The sequence below is a fragment of the Diabrotica undecimpunctata genome, chromosome 1, assembly GCF_040954645.1.
Source record: "Diabrotica undecimpunctata isolate CICGRU chromosome 1, icDiaUnde3, whole genome shotgun sequence".
NCBI lineage: Eukaryota > Metazoa > Arthropoda > Insecta > Coleoptera > Chrysomelidae > Diabrotica > Diabrotica undecimpunctata.
Genome location: NC_092803.1, coordinates 174,332,289 through 174,355,891, shown reverse-complemented (window position 1 = coordinate 174,355,891; position 23,603 = coordinate 174,332,289). Strand labels below are relative to the sequence as shown.

The following is a 23,603-nucleotide window of genomic DNA, read 5'->3' as shown; positions in this document are numbered from 1 at the left end:
TCTCCCATATTGTGTCATTAAGAGATCCCGCCGCTTTACTTGCTTCTAAGCTTTGTTGTCGTACTTCTTCTTCAACATCTCCGTAACTAGTTATATCTATTCCCAGATATCTAAACCTTGCTTCCGGTTTTATTATTTTCGCATCAATTTCGATTTTACATCGTAGTGGGTATTTAGATGTTGTCATACATTTGGCATACATATAGTATTTCTGGGCTGTTCTATTGAAGATGTGTGTTTCTTTTATACAGTAGGTGTAAAACGTCTTCGACTTGGATGCGATCGAAAGCCTTTGTCAGGTCTATAAATCATAGATATACTGGTTTATTGTACTCGATGGCCTTTTCTGTGATTTGTCTTAGTACAAATACGGCGTCTACGCAGGATCTTCCGGATCTGAATCCTTGTTGTTCATCTGATAAAGTTGTTAGTTTATTGATTTTGTTGGTTAGGACTTTTGTGGTAATCTTAAGTGCGGTGTTTAGTAGATTTATACCTCTATAATTGTTGGGGTCTTCTTTATCTCCTTTCTTGAACATTGGTGTCATTATGCTGTTTCTCCACGGTATCTCGCAATGCAATATCAGTTTTTGTATAAGTTTTGTCATCTCTAGGGTTATACTTTCTCCTCCGTGTTTTAGAAGCTCGTTGGTTATTCCGTCTGGTCCTGGTGACTTTCTATTTTTGAGTGAATTTATGGCTATCTGTCTTATTTCCTGAAAACTGATTTCTATTTCGTGTCTTCAGGTACGTTATTGTGTTGATTATTATTTTCCTTTCCTTTAAACAGTTCCGTCAGGTATGTTTTCCATTCGTTTGCTGATATGTTATTGTATTCCTTTTTCATGGTTTCCAGTTTTTATTCCAAAAATAGAATAAAATAAATATCTTATAATATAAGGGAAATTCCCCAGACTCCATACCATAGTTTAAGAAGTCTTCCAGTGAACATTTCTAGTCATCAGGCGAAGAAAAGCCACCGACAAAAAGCTACATGGAAGGTTCATTGTCAAAGCTAGTAGACCTTATAAGAAGGTTCAGGTTGGAGAATAGGATTAAAGGACCACATTAGATCTAAAACGATCGCAATGGAATAGGCCAAAAGCCACCTCATTGAATCTATCTATGTATCTAAACACTTTTGGTGTAAATGGTATATTTATAAAAGTATTAGTATGACAATTTTCACCAGATGAATTTAAATTTTCAGTATTATCAGACCATCATTAGCGAAAAGCGGAAGTAAGTATTCCTACTTTAAATTAATGAATAAAAAAGGGCTAAAATTTTAAATGTTAATCTGAAAAACATGTCATATGAATACTTACTTGAGCATTTGAAAATAGGTATTTTAAAAGATGTAAATATCGTTAAATGCTGTAAAAAACGTGATCTGACCCTTACCAAAGATACCAGCTAATTGAGTTGGAGGATCCGGAAAAGAAATTAACTATAAAATGACAAAGTATTCAAGACAAACCTGATAGTTTTTTTATTAATTAATGAAAAATTCAACTCCCACTATACAAAAATTCATCTGTGCGACAAAATAGTTTTCATGATATCATATAAGAGATAAATGGTTTCGTTATAGAATTATTACTAATATACTAGTCTTATTTTTTTGATTAGCTAATCAATAACTTTAGTTTGAAAAATGAAAAAAGTTTAGTACACAACTCGTGTAACGATTTTATTACGCACTTAATCGAATTATGGTAGTACCTTGCTTCGCGCTTTGTTACTGCAGTTTTCTCACTTGTATAATATAATATTATACAACTTATTTATTAACCTTTCATTTTTACCGATGTAACCAAATTAGAATATCCAATTCTGAGAAGGAACAAGGAATTCCGGCCAGTAATCTTTAAAATTTTGTTTTTGTTGGCATTTAAAAGTATCTCTGTGTTTAATTCAACTGCATTAATGATTATTAGCCTTTATAGTTGTATTTCGGTTAAATTTACAAATAAAAAACCAATATCAGTTCCACGCCACTGATTTATCGATCTTCGTATTCAATTAGGATGGCTAGTTATCCAAACAAACCCTCCCAAGTTATCAAGTCATCGAGTCCGAACCGCAAAGTTTACAATCGCAAAAAATCTCAATCCCAAGCATAGTAAGCAAGCAGGTATGTTCATCAAATCGTCATGTTTTATCCAGTGGCAGATATTTACGATGAACGAGGGGATTAATTCTTTAGTTAGCAAGTTTTCCACTATCAGCATTAATACCTATAATAATAAGTGATATTTTCAATAATAGAATTTTGTTTATTGATATGCTCGATACGTACATACCACCTGGTTTTACATAAACAAAAGTATGCTTTATAAATGTGCCTTTTTGTAAATGTATATGTAGTTTCTTTTTGGAAATAAAACTTATGGTTAGGTCAAGCATTAATTTTTAGATTTTTACTGTTATTCTATTGTAATACTTTAACTTCACCAATTGATCTATTGCTATTGACGTTTTTCTGTTTCTTTTTCTTCATCCTTTTCTTCTGCTTGCCTTAGGAAAAACACAACTTCTTTCTGACACGTGTTTGTGATTAATTTGTACAAAACTCTGATCTTTCATTAAACTCCTCTTCTTCTTCTCATGGCGCCGTCTCCTTTCGAAGGTTGGCGATCCAAATGGCAATTGTAGTTTTGGAAACTGATGCGTGAAAGATTTCTGCGGATGAGCGGTCGAACCATCTCCTCAGGTCTTTCAGCCACGAGTTCTGGCGTCTTCCTAGTGATCTTTTGCCCTGTACTTTTCCTTCCAGTATAACTTGAAGTAATTCATATCTTTCGCCTCTCAACACATGACCCAAGTATTGCATTTTCCTCTCTTTGATTATTCTTAGTAATTCTTTTTGTTTACACATGCGACGAATTACCTCAACATTAATAACTCTTTGTACCCATGGAATTCTCAACATTCGTCTGTATATGTACATCTCAAAGGCATCTATTCTTTTTTCTATTTCAGAGTCCATTGTCCAACTTTCACAGCCATACAGTAAGACAGAAAAAAAGGTAACATCTGATCATTCGGATTCTAAGCTGTAGACTAAGGTCTGATCTTGTAAAAAATGTTTTCATGCTCATGAATGTTTTCCTTGCTTGTTCGATTCTTGATAGGATTTATTTTTTTGGATTACACTGACTATTAATATTTGCTCCCAAATATTTTATGGAATTTACCTGTTCTATTATTTGACCCTTGACATACACCTGTACGTTTATTGGTGTCTTTGAAAATACTAAAGTTTTAGTTTTGGAAACGTTTAGATGTAAACCGAACATTTCGCTGTGGTGAACTACCGCATTTATTATATTTAGTAGTTCTTGTGCGTTGCTTGCTATTAAGACGGTATCATCAGCATATCTGATGTTGTCTATGCTGATAAGACGCATCCCTGTCTCATTCCTCGTCGGATTTGTATGTCTTCGGATGTTGTGTGCCCTATTTCAATTGTTGCCGTTTGGTGCCAGTATAGTTCTGAGATAATTCGCAAGTCTTGTTCGTCAACTCCAGTTGTTCTCAGTATTTCGATCATCTTTTGATGGTTAACGCAGTCAAATGCTTTTCTATAGTCAATAAAACATGCATATACATCTACATTCATGTCTCTGCATCGTTGCGTTTACACATTTAAAGCAAAAAGAGCCTCTAGTGTTCCCAATCCGTTTCGAAATCCGAATTGAGTATCACTCATCTGGAACTCGCACTCCACTACTATAGATAAAAATCATGAACTTTCTTATGAGCAATTTAAGGATTTCTTCTCGCTTCACAGGTCAGATCTACACAAGATGCAGATTAGAATTTAAGTGAAAGTGATTGTCGCAGGATTTTCTTCATTAGTGCCCCAACATGCATAGATTTCTTTGTATCCAACCTTCGATGGAATTGAACCTTCAATTGCAGTCTGTCTTTTCTTTCCTCGGACTACTTGTTGACCTGAAGATATGTTGTCATATGTAGACCTTTATCGTCGGCCGGCTTAGATTCCAGGATTACTTGGCGCACCACCATAAGTCCTTTATTTTGTTTTGTTTGCCAAGACGGGCCAATGTCATTTTCAGATCTCCACTTTGCTCTTTAGAAAGTACGCTAGCACACTTTTGCTATTAATTTAAACAGCTTTCTACTCCATTTTTCTCCATTAAAGACTCTTGTGTAGACAAGCGAATCTGCCTCCATCCATATAAATCCGTTCATGAGTCGAAATCTTTTATATCCAATAGCACATGGTCGATCAATTCTATTAGGCTATATTTTATGGGTTCTATTTCATTCTCGAATATCACTTTCTCCGGGTATTTTTCGGTATCACTGTTATCTTGATCCCCATTGGAACTGTTTAGTAACTTATAACACCACAATCTTTTGAGAAGGAAGTTGCAGCTTTGCTCTTTGTTTGTTATTTTCTTATTGGAAGTTTTTCTGGTAGACGCAGTCCATTTAGCAACCTGTGTTACATATGTGCTCCCTCAAGAAGTAGTTTAAGGTTTACGTGATGTGACAATTTTTCTAGTATTTACATCCTGTTTCCCATGTTCGTGAACTTCTTTCTTTGGGTTTTGGATAAACATTGCCAAGATATTTTGAAGTGTCTTTGTTTTTTTATAATAGTTCTCAAATACTAGCTTCTCCTAAGTCTGCTTGGTTTTTGGAAGTAGTTTTGTTAGTTTTTCAGTCCATTATAGAGTTTCCCGTTTTTTTTTATTTTTTTTTTGCTCCATTGAATTTGGTGCAATACGCCTTTACTTTACACATTGCTTTTTTCTTGTGCCCTGGCAGAGGTCTGTCCAGATGAAGCCACATTATCACATCAAGGTGGAACAGCACGATGGGCCCAGTTTATTTTGGTCATTTTCTTTTCTTTAATTGGCAATTAACCTGCTGTTCATGTTATTGGTTCTAAAATCTGAATATTTCGGAAATACAACCTTTAAATTATTGCTCTGGAACTCTGTCATTTGTAATTGCATTTTGTTCACACCACTGCCACTTTCTGGATCTTATTCATTTGTATATCTTTATATATACTCTATATTTATATATACTCTATTATATAACTCGAGTATGGGATTATTCACCTATAGCACTGCTCTGTACATGAATTGATAATGAAGATTATTGAAACATTTACTCCCAGATGTAACATATTCTTCTGACAAGATTTACGGCTTTATAATAATCTACTTCAACAAAATATACCAAATGGAAAAATACCCCAAAATGGCTTAGATATTCTTTCATAACAATACCTAAAAAACCCAATGCGCAAAAATGTAAAGACTAACGGAATTATAAGCCTTATGAGCCATCTCCTGAAAGCGTTTTTAAAAATTATACATAAAAGAATATATAAAAAGTGTCAAGTTGTTAAGGACACATGACAAACACACAATACGGGTTCAAGGAACCATTAGGTACTCGAGAGGCAGTTTTTGCAATACAAATTCTCTTTCAACGATGTAGAGACAAAACGCACGATATATATGTATGTTTTGTTGATTATCAAAAAGCATTCGATAGAATAAAACATGAAGAACTGATGGACATATTAAAATCACTTGGTCTAGATATCAGATGTCGCCATATAATAATCAATATCGATTACGAACAAAATGCAGCTGTTAGAGTTGGGAATCATTTAATAGACGGCATAAAGAAAAAGAGCTGTGCGACAGGGATGTATACTGTACCCATTATTATTCAATATATATTCAGAGCATTATGTGTTAGACTCATTAGCTAACTAAACTTAGTATTTACACTATATACAATAAACATATCCACTATTATATTATTTAGTTAATATAAGTTTGTATATCTTTTTGTCGATTTTCCTTTTTAATCAAATAAAAGGCAGATATCGAGCACAGTTTATTTATTGAATCTTGCCCCAGTGCGCTTCTAGAGCATCTTCAGGGGCATTTCGTCAAATTTGGGTTATCCAACAATATATTGAGAATGTTATAAACATTAAAAATTATACATTAACACAAGACGACACAAGAACAAACAGTTTAAAAGTTTTAAAAAACGACGACGCTACATATTGATTCTCATCAGGAGAAAGAATGGCTCCTGGTCTTAACGGAAATGTTAAAGTGATTTACTTTAATATTTATTATTATTTTAACGTCTCGTTTATTGTGGGCAATAACTAAAACACCTTTCAGGTTTGCACAAAGTTTATCAATATCTCACGTGTATTATATACATTTTGAGTTATTGAACGTCCATAAATTGAAAATCTTTATAGCATCTAAACATAACTTCCCCCAAAAATATTCCCATGTACGTGCCTGATTTTTCGCTGTGTGTGTTGTTCACTATAAAGAGGGACTAGGTAATTACGGGCCTTCTGTGAAGAACCGAATCGATATAGTCATAAAGTTATTAAGGAAGATAGAGTTATTGTTGTTGGAGATGTTGCATTCTTGTTATTATGCTGTGAAACCGAAGTGTTGCCCCCTTCCTTGCCCGCGCCACAATGTATAATGTGAATTTTAATAATATACGGGGTGCGCTTATATTTTATCTAACAAATAATAATATAATGCGTAATTTTAAATTTCATACTAATCTTTTTCTTTTTATTTTTCAGGTAAGCTGCTCAAATATTAATTTTGGGATTTTGGTAAGTTGGAAAAGTAATATATAATAAGGCTGTTCAATAAGTTTGGCGATTCAATCTGAAAAACACAATTTTTTGCTTTGAAATACATTTTTTATTCAGTATAGTCTCCCTGAAGTGAGGACCTGGAAGGGCTGCAAAATATGCTTCTACAGCTTTTTTGATCTCATTATTTGATGAAAAACGCTTTCCACGCATGATTTTTTTGGATATTAAAACATGGAAGTTGCTAGAATTGCTAGTTGCTAAGAATTCGAACTTTAATTCATGGATTTAGCCACTATCAAACTGCTCATCTGGCACGGTGCATTTTCTTGATGAAAAAGATTGTTTTCTTCTGCAAACCGGTTTTCTTTTTTCAAGAATTGTTTCCTTCGGCTGGTCTAAAAGGTTACAATAATATTCAGAATTTATTGTTTTACCAGTTTGCAAGTAATCCACAAACAAAATTTGTTTCGCATTCCAAAAACGGATGCCAACACCTTCTTGGCTGATTTTTGGACACGAATTCTTTTGGAGCCGAACAACCACGTTTACAATACTCTTTAGCCTCTTGCTTTGATTAAGCATTATGGTGATATACCCAAGTTTCATCCATAGTGAGGAACCGATGCACAAAATCCATTTTATCCTTTCGAATACGATCTAAATTTTGCTGAGAAGGTCGCACTCGAATGTGTTTTTGTTCCATTGTTAGCAAATGTGGCACCCATTGTAAATACTTCAGTGAAAACATTGTCAAATAAGATACCCAGGGCTTCTACTAAATCTCTTTCAGTCAATCGACGATTTTCCAGTACGATATTTTTTCAGCAAGTAGTTGGAGTAAGAGTTGTTCAGCAGAGCTTGCCATATTCTTGGTATCATCTGCATATCTTATGCTGTTAATAGTTCTGCTGTTAATTATTATTCCTTCACTTTCAGATGTATAGTAGATTGAATAGTAATGGCGACATAATACATCCCTGCCTAACTCCTCCCCGATTTCAATTTCTGAACTGGGTTCGTTATCTATTACAATTTGTGCTCTTTGATTTGATTCCAGTAAATGTTTGTTATTATTCTTAAATCAATTTGTCTATAAATTAATTATATTACTAATTAACTAATATCTTTCATCAGCTTCATAGTCTTCATATATTGCTAATTAGTAATTAAAAAACTTTCGTTTTTTGTTTCTCTTACGCAGACGTTACTCTTAACGATCCTAAAAGCTATTCTCTTGGTTCGCAGGATAAGTATGTTAACAAAAATTTAAATTAGGAGCAAATCATGCTCGAAATGCATCCCGAGAAATAGAACTATTCTTTGTAAGTTCACAACCGCTATTTCGACAGGAATGTTGGCTGTTCGATATTTTATTAAATTAAAGCAAGACTGGAATGCAACCGGAGTAATGTCAAACAAAATCAAGGAATTTTGAGACCTAAACATATGCTCATAGAAATCTAAGGGATTTCTAACTAAAGACGGAAATAATTTTACCTTAATTATTAGAACTTTAAGGATTTCCTATATTGTGATCCTTTCTAATAAAAGGATGGTATGATCAAAATGCTTACAACAAGTTTATGGTTGAATCTTTACATGACTTTTGGAAAGATACAATTGATATGCAGAAAACCTTAAAGGCACTTAACTTTCGTTAACCGTAAGGAAATGACAAATATTTGATTACTATTTACTCACTTTTTGCTTTCCAATTTAATTGAAGATTAAACCGTCGTTTTTCTTGTCACACTTATTAATGTAATAAATAATTGTAAATGATGTAAAACATTCTAATTATGACGTTTTCCTACTAAGATGGACAATGCAATTGGCTATTATTGTACGGGACATCGTGGTTTTAAGAAATTCTATTGACATCTTCTCAACCATCTACGAAGATCTTTAATGCATGAACTTGGCCTCCCACTTACTGACCTTTTAATTTGAACTGTAATGTTCAGACGTTGAGGACTCTAATCCAGGGCAATGTTTGCATACTCACCGGGAACTTCTTTCTTATTGAGCGTCCACTACGGAACCTCTCGAAGACCTTTGTCATGTAGTTTCTCAAGATCAATAAATACCATATGAGATTTTGTTTATTTATTACTATATTTTTCGATGAGCTGTCTTACAATTAAGTCTTACACAAGCTTTCGTATTGAAAGAGTCGTATTGAAAGAGTCGGCAAAGAGATAACTCCTGTCTCCTAAATTCTTTTCAACTTCGCTAGAATACGCCTGGAAAACAATAGATTGGAACGACACCGGCATCAATGTGATAATTCTCCAAGAGTTCCATGTTACCATAAAAAGAGTGAGCCTTAAAATAAGTTTTTCAAAAGCGCAATTTATGACCAGTTTAGTCCATAGCAAAAATAGCTTAATTGAAGACAGGGGCAGAGACATCGAACCAGTTGACTCCAACAAGTATTTTTGCTATGAGATCCAAATTAGTCGAGACAACCAAACAATCGAACAAAAGAGAAGAATAAGCCTTAGCTTGGGCTGTATTTGCAAATATGAACGATATTTTCAGGTCAAAAGTTACGATGTGCCCGAAAAGAAAAGTATTTAATCAGTGCATTCTTCCAGTCATGACCTATAGTACAGACTACCCACACGAACAACAAAAAGATCAGGAGACGCAGACGTTATTAAAAGAATAACAACACTAAAAAGGAACAGGATAGGTCATTATCAAGAGCAGTTAATTATCGGTGGACGAAAAGAATTTTAGAATGAGAATTAGATATCTAAAAGAAACTAACGTCGACCTCCGACGAGATGGACCGACAACATAAAAAGGGTGACTAAAAATTGAATTCAAATGGCCCAAAATCGTGGATAAGCATGCGAGGGGCCTATTATCAACAATTAACGTTGCGTTGGAGGCTAAATAAAGATGTCTTATAATAAAAAGTGTATCTGTTGTTGATCTGCCTTGCATCGGGTACTGACACAGTATAGTTCAATTCTGTGAACTTGTCGCCACAAGATCGTTCTTCTTATTTTTCTGGATTGGTCTAACTTCGTTGATATTGGTTCGATTGTGACATGTGCGAGGTGATATTTGATAGCTTTTAGCGAATAGAATACTATTAGATTAGATTGTAACGCAATATTATATGTGTAGCGGGAATTAAGTTTATTTTTGTAGACACTTTGTTTTTAAAAACTTTATTTTCAAAATATATTACAAACTAGTTATTTGCCGAAATATAAAGACACGCTCTTAATACAATTTAACTGAATTATTAATTAATGAATAATCGTTATAAACAAGTGCAGGCCTATTTATATCCTCTCATCGGATGGACTGTGGTCGGCGGATTCCAATGGAATTATTTTGTTTATATTTATATAATTCCTCCCTCCTTAAGCTCTGAAAACAAGGGACTTGGTTTTTCTGAGCCATTTTTTGTCTTCTGGGTTTTCCTTTTGGTACAGTATTCTTTGAATTTACTTTTGAACACCTTAAAGATTGCTAAAACAAGAATTATTAGTACAATTATAATAATTAAACTTGAGTTGGTCCAGTTGTGATATGTTGGGACTTCTTTTAGTTCGGGCATTTCTATATTTTCTGCTATTTTCTGTATCTTCTTAATTTCGCTGCTATCCAATGTTTTCAATTTTAGTATGGGTAGATTCGTTATATTTTCTTTATATTCAAATCTTGGTAAGTCGAATATATATTCTTCGTGGATTGTCTCTTCTTTTTCATATATTTGATTGTTGATTGTTATTTGGCATTTTCCGATACTGATGACTGATGGTTTGTTTATTTTATATATTCCATTTTTATCACAATTGGTTTCTATTGTTGCTGAATTAACAGGAATGACTACTAGCTGATTGGAATTAATAGTTGATATTGTGGTTTTCTTTAAATGTATATTTGTACTTTTACATTCATTTTTTCCAGTTTGTATAAGTTTATTTAAGCATGGTTGAGAATTTTCTTGTAAAGTCTTCTTTAAACAATAATAATAATTTTCAATTTCGGGACATCTTTTGGCTGTCATCAAATTTTCTTTGCTACTGAGAAGTAGGAAAGGTTGGTCAGGAATAATTGTAAGGTTATTTAGAGGTATAGGATAGATTTGGAAATATCTATAGGAATTACTGGCAATTGGAGTATGAATTTTAAAAATAATTAAATTCTTGTGAATTTGAACTTGAGTAGAAAAGAGATTATAATAATTCATAAAATTTTTAAGTTTTGGAATATTTTGTGTTCCATATACTGTATTTAGACTTGTAATTATTGATTCTAGTTGAGAAGGTTTAATAATAGAATTATGAAGAATATTCAATTTTGCCAATGATATTGCGGTCTCTATATTGTTAATAACAATTTGCAAATCATGTAATTGATTTATTAGATTATCGATTACTATATTTAATGAGAAGGCTTTTTCAACATTTATTATTTCTTTTAATTCTTGTGCCATTATTGTCATTTGTTTACTAATCACGTTTTGATTTTCTTTAAGAATATTAAAGCTTTTTGCGTATGATTTTGACATTTCGACTAAAAGAGTGTGGTGTTTGTATAAACTTGAATTTATTTGTTTTTGATTATCATTAAGAATAGATAGATAGTTATTATAGTAATCTTCGTCGTCAGAATCTAAGGTTCCGAAAAGCCATTTTGAAGCTTTTCCTACTGCATTAATTAAAGCTCTTTTTGTTCTTGTGTTTTTTGAATAAGCCGTTAGCTGAGAATTTATAGTTTGACTTAATTTTATACTATGATCTAACTTATGTACTATTAGTAAAGAAAAATGATTATTTACCGTAATATTATGTTTTAAATTTAATAATTCGAATAATATTTGATTACCTATCTCTAATGGTTGAGTTAAATTAATATGATAGATAAAAGTATGTTTGGATAAAATAACTTTTGCTTTGCCAATTTGTACAGGTAAAACGGGGTTATCAATTTCTTTGATTTCTAGCATTTGATATCCTTGTAGCAAGAGGAATATCATCGTCGCTATCAGCTTCATGTTGTTTACTGGTATCTGTAACAAAGCGTTGTGGTTTTATATTTCTTAAATGATATATTTTGTTTTCTGATAATATTTTATTATCTCCAACTATTTTAGCATCGATTAATTTTTTATATGGTTGACTTGATTTTGCTAATCTTTGTTCTGAGCCTTTTAATTGATATACAGGGCGATTTGTATCTAATTTTATCTCTCTTTGTTTTGTTCTATTGGCTCTTTCTAAATTATTTTTTTGAGTTTTTGTTAATTTATTTCGAATAAAATCATTAAGTATATTTAAATTATTTGAATGTTCATATATGTATTGTGTTATGCGTTCGTTTTCATCTAATTCAAAAGGATTTTTATATTCTAGTTTTCCTCGCATAATTTGGAAAGGAGTGTAACCTGTGCTATTATGTATACTATTATTATATGCTAGTATCGCGTAACTCATTAGAATATTAATAGGAATATTTTCTTTTTCTTCTTTTAGTATTCTTAAACTTTCAATTATAGAAGAATGGAATCTTTCAATGGGACTATTACTATTAGGATTATACACAGTTGTATAGTGAATATCTATACGATGAAGAAGACAGAGATCTTGGAAGGTTTTATTTTTGAATTCTATGCCATTATCACATGTTATTCTGTTAGGAATTCCGTAATGACTAATAAAGAATATTAATTTATTTACTATCTCAACAGCATTTATGGAATTAATAGGATATGCTTGACCAAATTTTGAAAAACTGTCAATGATTGTTAGGAAATTTTGACTACTAAATTTGAATGTGTCAATATATAGATGTTCTAGGGGAGAGTTTCCGATTGGTGTTGGTTTAAAAACAAGAGAAGTGGGATGCCTTTCATATTTTGATTTTTGGCATAAATCACAAGTGTTAACATAATTTGAAATGTCTTTGTCCATATCTGGCCAATAAAAATGCTTTTTTAACGCAGAGAGGTTTTCATTAATTCCTCTATGACTTGTTTTAGTTTCATGATAGAATTTAAGTTTTTCTGCTTTTTCTTCTTCGTCTGTTATGTCTGTTAGAAATTTGTTTGAAATAGTAAGGAAAAATGCATTATTTTTAAAGTTATTTTCCATGAAACGAATAAATGGTATCTCTAGATTTTTATCTTTAAACAATAAACAATATGTTTTGTTGGGTCTTATAATTTCTTTTACTAAACATAAAAATTGATTTTCTTCAAAATTTTCTTTAGGTATTTGCCAATAGTATCTATTTTTATCAAATATTTTTACATATGTGTTTTTTGGTTGTGTAGTATTACTAGAGGAGATTATAATTTGATTTTTATATACATTTATAGCTTTTTCTGTATAAGGTATTTTTAATATAGGATCTTCTAGACTTGTATGAACAGTTTCTAAGTCGTCTGAATCTTTTTTATTTTCTTCTTTGTTAGAAATAACAATATCTTGTAGGATTTTGATTTTTGGACTGGAATTTACTTCAGGTGTTTGTTCAGGTGCTAATGTTTTATTTTCAATATTTTCTAAGACATTATTTGATGTCGGTAATTCTGTATCAATGATTTCATCTATGAATTCTTGAGTTATATCTTGATAAGGATTAATATCTATATTTTCTGATGAAATGTTATCAAAATTAAAAGGAGATCTAGATATAATTTCTTGGGAGTCTAAATTTCTTAGTTGCGTTTCAGTTTCATAACCGATAAACTCGCTAGGGTCTAGGTTCATTAAGACTGAGAGATTATCATCTTCAGTTTCGAGAGGATGAATTTCTACTCGTGAAAGAGCATCTGCATTCGTATTTAATTTACCTTTTTTGTAAATAATGTTATAATCATATTCTTCTAATTTTAACTTCCATCTTATTAATTTGGAATTTGGTTCCTTTAGTGAGAAAAGCCATTGCAAAGGTTTATGATCACTGACAATATTAAATTTTGTACCATATAAATAGGGTCTAAAATATTTGACAGCATAAACTATGGCTAAAAGTTCTTTTTCGATTGTGCTATAGTGACATTCGGCGGGATTTAGGGTTCTAGATGCGAAAGCAACAGGTAAATCGTTACCTATGGGACCTTGGGAGAGAACAGCACCGATTGCAAAATTAGAGGCGTCGGTTGTTACATTAAAAGGTTTTTCGAAATCAGGATATTGCAAAATGGGATCATTCATTAGAATATTTTTACAAAGTTCAAAACTTTCAATAAATTCGGGAGAATGTTTAATTTGGACACCTTTTTTAAGACAAGAAGTTAAAGGCTTAGTTAATTTTGCGAAGTTTTTAATAAATCGTCGATAATAACCGATAAGTCCTAAGAATGATTTAATTTGTTTTGCTGTTTTTGGAATTGGGAAGTTTTTTATTGCATATATTTTCTTTGGATTTGGTTTAATACCTTGAGGAGTTATAACATGTCCTAAGAATTCTACATCTTTACAAAAGAATTCAGATTTATCGAGCTGTACTTTTAATCCAGCTTTTCTTAATCTTTTGAAAACTTGTTTTATATTACTAACATGTTCTTGAAGAGAAGTTGAAAATATGATTATATCGTCCATATATACGAAGCATATTTTATTTAATACGTCTTTAAGTACATTATCCATTACCCTTTGGAACGTAGCCGGTGCGTTTTTAAGACCAAATGGCATACGAAGATATTCATAATGACCATTTTCTACATTAAACGCTGTTTTCAGAATTGAATTTTCATCCATTTCGATTTGTGTAAAACCGGAGGCTAAATCCAATGTAGTGAAATATTGGCATCGTCCTAATTTATCTAAAATGTCTTGAATTGAAGGTAAAGGGTAGCGGTCGTCAATTGTTTTTTCATTCAGTTTTCTGTAGTCTACTACAATTCTCCATTTTTGTTTTCCAGAAGCATCTAGCTTCTTTGGAACAATCCAAATTGGGGAACTCCACGGACTTTGAGATGGTCGTATTATTCCATCTTCTAACATTTTACTTATTTGTCTCCTTATTTCTTCTTTGTGTACGAAGGGATATCTATAAGTTTTAGAGTATACAGGAATTTCATCACTAGTTTTAATTTTATGTTTTACTTCATTCGTAAATGTTAATTTATTACTAGGATGATGAAATATGTCTCGATATTCTCTAACTAATATCCGAAGTGCTTTCTTTTCCTCTTCGTTTAAGTGTTTTGTTCTAAAATTTTCTTCAATATTATCATTTATTTCTTCTACATTAAAATCATTACTACTTGTGGAAATATTCATAACTTCCTCCATGGAAAAGTAATTATATTTGTTTGTTTCAATATTCTCCACAAAGTTATTTAAAAAATTATCATCTATACTGATTAATTCAGTGTGGAAAGATTTATTGATAAATTCAATTTTGGTCTTTCCGTTGTTTATGTTTATTAGGCTAGATGGAATTTTTATTGTTTTATTTTGGTTTTCTATTTCCTGTAAATAAAAATCACCACTAGGCAATGAGGTATAAATTTCTTTTATTATCGTAGATAACGCGGGAATTTCTATTTTTTGAATATTAAAATTTTTCCTATAGTTTAGCGGTATCATTGCGGTTTTGTTAAAAAGAATTCCACTGTTTATATCTAGATTTAAATGTAATTTTCGTAAATCTCTTATTCCAATAATTCCATCAAAATAATTATGAAAATCAAATAGTACAAAATCTAAGCAATCTAATAATTTATATTCTTTTAAAAGGGGAATTTTAGCTTTAAATTGTGCTTCTCTTGATCCTGCACAAGTAATTATAGGAGTAGTATGACGACTAATTTTATCAGGGAAATATTTTTCTGCAACATAAGGTCTTAGAAGAGATGGGTGACATCCTGTGTCTATTAACAATTTTATTGGAGTTGGAAAATTTATTTGAATGTATGGCAGTGAATTAGGGACTATATTATTTAAATCGATTTGTTTTGCTAATCGTTTAAACTTTGCTGAATACGCTCGGGAAAATTTGACTGATTTTGATCTTGAGATTCGTATTCGTAATTTTTCGAATTTGGAGAATAGGAATGATAATTTTGAGAATGGGAACATGAACATGGATTATTTTCAATTTCATCTTCTGATAGATTATAAAGTTCTTCTACTTGAAAATTAGGGGGAGCCCTTTGTTGAAATTGGAATTTTTGTTTAACGGAAGGCATTCTCGATGTGGTGGACATTGGTTCTGGCTGATATGTATTTTTTGGAGCATTTTTTGGATCGAAAACATGTTTTGGTTTACCGAATACTTGTTCATTAGTAAAATATTTTTTATGAATTGGTTTTGATTGAATATTTATAGGTTGGCTAGGAAATGTTTGCCTCGAATGACTGGGTTGGTTAAAATTAGGATTATGCGAATAAGAATGCATATTTGTATATTGATGATTAAAATTTGAAAAACTAGGTCGATTTTGTTGAAAATGTTTATTTGTACTATTTTGGAAATTTTTAAAATTAGAATTATGATTAAAATTGAAATTTTGGTTCGAATTTGGCATATATTTATGATTTTGATAATTGGGTTTACTTTTATTAAATTTATTAAAAGGATTTAAAGATTGAATTCTTTGATCATTGTAAAATTGTCTAGATATAATATCTGAAGCTTGAATAAATGTTCTAGGTTCTCTAATTTCTAATATTGTTCTTGTTTTTTCATCTACATTTGCTAATAAAATGTCGATAGAATTGCTTTCATTTTGATCCATTAATATTAATTTTCTATCCGCATTTAATTCTGTTTCTGAATTAATCTTGACTTCTATTCTTGATTTGAGTTGAGAAATTTTCGCAACAAAATCAAGAATGTTTTCGTTTCTACTTTTCGTTAATTGTAAAAATTCTTTAGTGAGCGTTTGTCTATCAATTCTATCGCCAAAATTATTTTTTAACGTTTCTCTGACTAGAGGCCAGGTATTCAAATCTGGTCGGCACATAATAAAATTTAAAACATTATCCTGTAACTTTGAACAAATAACATTGAAAGTAAAATCATTTAAGGTATTATCTGTGGTTTGTCCGTACGTAAGATAGTATTTATCGCATCTTTGTACGAAACTTTCCAATTTCAGAGAATCGCCATTAAATGTAGGTAAAAAGTCTGCAAGAGCTTTAGCTGCTTGAATAGTAGGTGTTTGATTAAGTGCCATTTTGTTTAGATTTACAACTAGATCCTCAATATCAGTTTGCATTAAAAAATATTCTCTATAATATATATAAAAATTTTCTTTTTTATTAAACTTTCAAATACAAATATATTTTAAAATAATCTACTCTGTAGAAAAAGAATTTCAAAATTAGAAATCTCTAACAAGAGTATATATAAGAAAGAAAAATATTCTTGTTCGGCAAAAACTTAGTTAAATTCAAAATTCTATACTCAATAAAAAGAATAACCAGTAAAAGGAAAGTAAGACAGGAATATAAAATTTCTCAGTAACTTACTTTGTTATGCTGGTACGTAGATTCTCCAGACAAATGGTGGAAACCAACGGTTGATTTTTGCTTTTCTTGGGAATTTTCTAATAATTCGCCTTCAGGAAACTGCTTCAACCTTCAGGAATCCTACTGACTGCGCCAATTAAGTTTATTTTTGTAGACACTTTGTTTTTAAAAACTTTATTTTCAAAATATATTACAAACTAGTTATTTGCCGAAATATAAAGACACGCTCTTAATACAATTTAACTGAATTATTAATTAATGAATAATCGTTATAAACAAGTGCAGGCCTATTTATATCCTCTCATCGGATGGACTGTGGTCGGCGGATTCCAATGGAATTATTTTGTTTATATTTATATAATTCGGGTACAAAATATTTAACAAGAGACTAAAAAAATTAAGTGTAACACCAAGAATAGAACGTAAAAATGCAATACTGATTTTTTAATATTTTGGTTTCTTCTTCTTCTTCTTCTACTATTTCCCATATTTTCATGATGTGACTAAGTAGTTTTAGGGCCCTGTAGATCAAAACTATAAGATGTATATTCCTCAGGAATATATACCTTATAGTTTTGAAGATCTGTGTCTGACCGATTTTTTGTCACTCTTTTTTTCTTAAATTCTTGAATTTAATCTTTATTTTTTCTTGAATTGCGTGACCACCACTAGATCCCATTATTCTTAAACTTCTTTACCGAGGTTTTTCCAATTATTTAAATAGCATTATCTCTAATACTTGTAGAAGTTGCATTAGGACTTCCTTTCACGATCCACCTGATTTTTTTACTATTTTTGCCCTGAATAAATCTTCTTTCTCATCTTTTAACATTCACCAGTTCATTTTTTGAGGCTCTCTCCAATATTTTGGTGTCATTTCGCTTCTTACTTTAATGTCAACACAAGCAACTTATATTGCTGGCTCACAGTCTCACTAACTATTACCTTTCAGTCCTTACATCCACGTATATCTTCTTTTTTTATGAAATAATCTATTTGAAATTAGAGATGAGAGTATGTAATAAGTTGACTTTCTCTCTTTTAACAGAACGTGTATGGGGAACAATCGCCATATCTAATGCTCTTGCTAATTGAAGCATCGTTTCCAGTTCCAAATCCTAGTCATCCATGTATTGTTTCATATTCTCTCTTAAACTAACCCACATATGCATTAAAATCACCTCCCGCTGTGATTCTATCCTTCGATGGAGTCTGTTTAAGAATTTCCCCTAATTGATCATGACTTGACGAGCGTACACACAATCAATGTTTTTTAACAACACTTTTTATCACTTTTTATTAGGTACACATTTCACTGAATAATGCAAACAATTTATTTTCTTGTTTTGAGCGCATACTCTTACCTGTAATGTTTCCAAAATTCCAATACCCCATCCTGATTTTTCAAATCTCTAAGGGTGTTCTCCCTAAAATAGTCCTCGCTTGGAAAACCGAAGGGAGTCTGTTTGCTTCAAGAATAATCTACCTTAGTAGATGCTTCCATATATAATTTGGAGATCATTTCAATATATTTATTATGTTAAAGAAGGCGCTTTCATCATGAAAAGATCTTCGGACATTTGATGCTTGAATGCCTTTTCTATGAGTACCATGTTCAGTATAATTTGACTATCAATGCAACTAAAGTACGGTAGTACCCTGCACCTGCATATATTTTTCGGTACAGGCCAGAATCTGTACTGAAAAGACTGTCCTGTCAGCCAGTGTATTGTAGCCCATATTTCGCCATTAGAAAGCACATATGAGATGCGTAATGAGATATGTAAATGTATTACTTAGCAAACCTGGGAATTGAAATTTTTGGAATGATTTTATTACTGAGAAGAATAGATCGTCAGGAAGAAAGTGGTAATTAGATTAGCGATGTTTTAATTATATATGAATTAGTGTGATTTTGGCAGTTCCACCGTGTAAGTAGTACCTAATAGCGTGTTCTGTCTCGAGTACCATCGGCCTTAAATCGCGAGTCGAGATCATTAGTTCTGTCATCGAGCGCACGTACCGCCGCGCCGCGCGGATAACTCTTCTTCTTATCTTCTTTCACGGCCATCTTTAACTTGCCCCTGGCACTTCGCAATATCCACGGCTCAATCATCCACGCGGTCTCATTTCTTCTTTCTGCTTCGCGATTGTCTTTTATTATATTGTCGGTTCGAGAATAAGACATTCTGTGCTGAGATTGGTCTAGCGGTATGGGTGGTCGCTTATATCTGCGTCTCACTCTTCTTCGAGTACTTCGCTACGGCTACGGCCCGTTTCGTACCTCCGACTTCAGTACCGACTCGACCTCTCAGCGGATGACTTCACGACGCGCGAATATACGATTTGTTTGTTGCTATTGCGGCGATGGCGAGCTACACTTTGTTAACGACACGCGAGTGCGTGACACACACCGTGACAATTGACAAGTGACAACGTGATAAACATTTCTCTCGGACGTAATTGTTTATGGCTCAATTATGACTGATAACACCTAATATACATATTATTGGATGCGACAGACTATAAGCAAGTTGAAAAGCGGTTGATTTGACTGGTTTATTTTGGGAAAAAGAATTACTTTGTGATGTTAATATAAGAATACCAAAAAGTGCAATTTGCTTTACTGTGATATTTAAATTATAAGTTTTATTACTAGTCTTCTTTCAACCTCTACCTGAATTTCTTTCTTATTTAAGAAAGAATTATTTTTAAGTTTACATAATTCGCAAAGCTGGATTTTATGAGAGGGTAAGTTTTACAAGAGTTCAATTTTTTTAATTCGCTCAATCTGAATTATTAACTGTTTCAGTTGTAATTTATTCAAATAGTGCTATTAATATATTAATTCGTTTAAATAACAGCGATTTTAAACTTTTTTATTTTTATAGTTGTTCTTAAAATTTAATCTGATTTCGTTAATATACAACATTCTTAATGGAAAACTGCGTTTCTAAGTGACAAATCTATTCCGTGTTTTGGTGTTGGTTACAGCATGAAGTTTTCAGTTGAACTTTAGTGCGTTTTAGCTCATATTATATTTTTTAACTAATTGGTTCTTTTTCATAACTAAAAGATTCGACTATTGAATTACTTTTTGTAAGTAATGTGCAGCACATTCATACGATTCTGTTTAACAGCAAATTTAACTATTTAGAATAGAGTTGTAATACTATTTGATATACATAATCAAGATATTTTTATATTTTCGAAAACTCGAAAAGTGATTAACATTTCTGTGGTTCTAAAGCTAGCTATATTTACTTACAAATATACACACAGAATCAACAATTTCTTGGTATTGGCAAAGAATATAGACTTGGGTTAACAGTTGAGCAGATTTGTATATTTCGTTTTCTATCTTTTATATTTTTAAATTCTCATACTTATTTGTATTATCTTTATTTGAGCCTGGTTTTTGCCTTGTACCTATGTCTTTAGTGGTTGCCCTTGTTTTTTGTACTTTTTTTTTCTTTACTCTATAATTCCTTTCGATACGTATGCCTTAAAATGTTTGTTTCAAAGCATTTATTGTTAAATTTATATGCAGGACAGTAAATATTTCATTCATGGCAGTAACACTATATGCTGGTAGTTTGCGATATAATTAATAAAAACATTCATTAATAGCTGGTTCCTACTCAAAAGAAAATGCCATAATTTGTTAAACAATTTTTTCTTTTTTGTGTTGTTTTATCAGGACTAATTGTTCTATTGTTTTTCTATACTAGGCTCTTAATTATTTTATTTATTTTACATCATTGCTCTCTTGATCGTACTCATCTCGTTTTATTGCTATGCTGATATCTAATATGGATTGCAATTTGATGTGAATTCATTCCAATAGATTAATTTAATTTGTTCTATCTGATTAGTATAATGAAGATGTTTACATATTTATCAGTTTTCTGGTTTCCCAATTTTTTGTTTTTAAAATTTTTCTGCTATTTTCGCCAATTAATGTTGTTACCTTTTCAGTTTTTCCTTCACTGCTTTTTGTATCGTTGATCAAATAATATTATTGAGTTAATTACATCATCCTTTATCGTAAGCACCTATTTTTCTATTATAAATGTTCAGGTTGTAAGATCTTTTCAAACTTTGTAGTTTGCTCTTTTTGGATTTGTCGGGATAATTTTTTAATATAATTTACTAATTTGAATTGAAATTCTATGTTTTTGAAACGTACGGAATAATGTATCTATGTTGTGCTCTTTATTTATTCTATACCATGACGCCTACCAGGATAGTACCTATATTCTTTGATAGTACTAAACGTCTATATTCTTTGATAGTACACTTCATTATCAACAAAAGTGAATATACACATCACATTTGAGGCTATGAGAGCAAGAGTGGGCTAACCAACATTTTGTTGATAATTGAGTGATAGATTGCAATTACTTCTAACGACCTAAAGTTTTAAAGCAAAACCGGTCTAACCAACATTTCCATATATTATAACACAAATCTCTCCAGTAAGGTGATTTTGCATTATAGAAAATAACATAAATTTGAAAACACGAATGGGCAAACCCACGAAGTTGTGGAATAGACCAAAATTGTTCAATACATAAATACGTAAAAGAATGCAAGAGTGGGCTAACTCTTTGTAGTGCAGTCCCTTTCTTTTTAATTGAAAGAGACACAAGCATCGAGACACGAGACAGCGGACATTCTTACCTTGCCTGTGACCAAGATTTCGGAGTAATAAGTAAGCAAAAAAAAAGTTTTAAAGATATCTACTTACGTACCTGACGACTGGATAAAGGTAATAGCACATGCACGAAAGAAAGCACATTTTACGCTAATAAAGATGACAGAAAACGATTTTTATTCTACTAAGAAGTTAGAAAGAAATATAACAAATCGCAAACTTGATACACAAAAATCAAAAGTCCAATTGTTACAGATTCAGTGGTTGCAATACAAGAAAACAAATCCATTTACAATTTACTACAAATACAGGCTTCAGGAAATACTTCAGCTAGATTATCTTTATCCCGATATACGTCCAATAACCGAAACAAAAAAAAAGATCTTTTGGAATTACTTTCATTTATACCTCCAATACATCATGGATTTTACACAAGCACCAGAACAATAAGATCTACTATAAAGCAAGAAGAAGAGTTCATTAATGATGAAGATTAAGTATTTTTGTTACTTTGTTTTTTAATAAAGCATATTTTCAACATTGATATTATTTAATTGTATTGTACTCTAGGTCTAGTCCACATTCCTATTAAAATTTTTAAGGGCACACTGATGCAAAAGCGGTCTAATCCACAAAAAAAGCTTAAATTTTTATATTTTTGTTAAATATACTGCATGATCTTCGAGTTTTTTGTTATTAGTTAATGATTTGTAAACAATGATTACCTTTTAGCATCATATTTTAATTTTATAAAATTTCAAAAAAACGCATATATTCTTGGTTCATGTAAATCCATTATTCAATATTTGGGGTTAGCCCACTCTTGCTCTCATAGCCTCATTTATACAAAATACAAAATTTTACACATTGTTCGGTACTGTTCAAAAAATGGTGGACGCGCCTAATTTATTTAATAAGTTATAGAACTAGAAATTAGAATTTCAAAAATTGGGAACTAAACTTAATAAGAAAATAAAGTAAATGTGATTAAAAAGGACATTTGAAACGGCGTAAAAAGGAAATAGGTAAAAAGAGAACCAATAATAAGAAAAAAAGAAAATAAAATATTTTTAATGAAAATAGTAATAAAATAAATTCGTAAAACATGTAAAAAACCGTAGATTATAATACACACTTCAATGCGCATAGGTAAAATTGATTTGGGCCTAAGTTTTTTTTATTTGGCTTTGCCACAGTCTAAAAAATCCGAATACAATAAAAATGTAAGTTTCCTAAATTTAGTATTATTGGCAGACTGTGGGTCAGATGAATAGTCAGCGATGTGTCTCTAAACTAGGCATGAAATAAAAAAATAAAAAAAAATAAGATTATCAGTACAATATTTTTATCTCGGAAAAACATTTTCACTCATATAATTGTGAAACGCCGGTGTGATTTCGCTAGTCGTGAAATGTTAGTAAAGAACCATTAAAAAAATCATCTGCACTACGGATATGAGTAATAATTAGTCTTTTTTATTTACGAGAAGGCAGTTTATTCCCGTAAATAATGCATGTATTTGATTAGCTTTTGATTATCAACCATTGGTCTAAGTTTTTTCTTCTTTTTCAGCCTATTTGATGCCAGTTTCTCCCCACTTTTGCTTTGATGTCGTCTATCTACCGTTTTTGTATTTTTCCTCTACTACGAATGTGTTCGCGCAATGTTTCACGTTCACCTTTCGTTGTCTTGTCGTGCCACGTGGCCTATCCAGCTCCATTTTATTTGCACAATTCTTCTAATTATATCTTCCACATTCGTTCCGTGCTGCTTCGCACGTCCTCATTTCCTATGTTCTCTCAGATAAATTTCTAACATAGTTCATTCGATGGCTGTGGTATTCTTTGCTATTAAT

At 31.5% G+C, this 23,603-nt stretch overlaps 1 protein-coding gene across 4 annotated transcripts in view; it reads left to right on the top strand.

Annotated features, from left to right (window-relative positions):
• ci (transcriptional activator cubitus interruptus) overlaps positions 1-23,603 on the top strand; it is a 410,707-nt gene that overhangs the window by 277,582 nt on the left and 109,522 nt on the right. Inside the window, exon 1 of one of the 4 annotated variants that reach the window (XM_072520600.1) lies at positions 19,284-19,842. The exons of the other annotated variants lie outside the window; for them this stretch is intronic. Coding sequence (XP_072376701.1) covers positions 19,835-19,842 — 8 coding nt within the window. The 5' untranslated portion in view covers positions 19,284-19,834. Of the gene's footprint in view, positions 1-19,283; positions 19,843-23,603 lie in introns of those variants that run through there. 4 annotated transcript variants of the gene reach the window in all.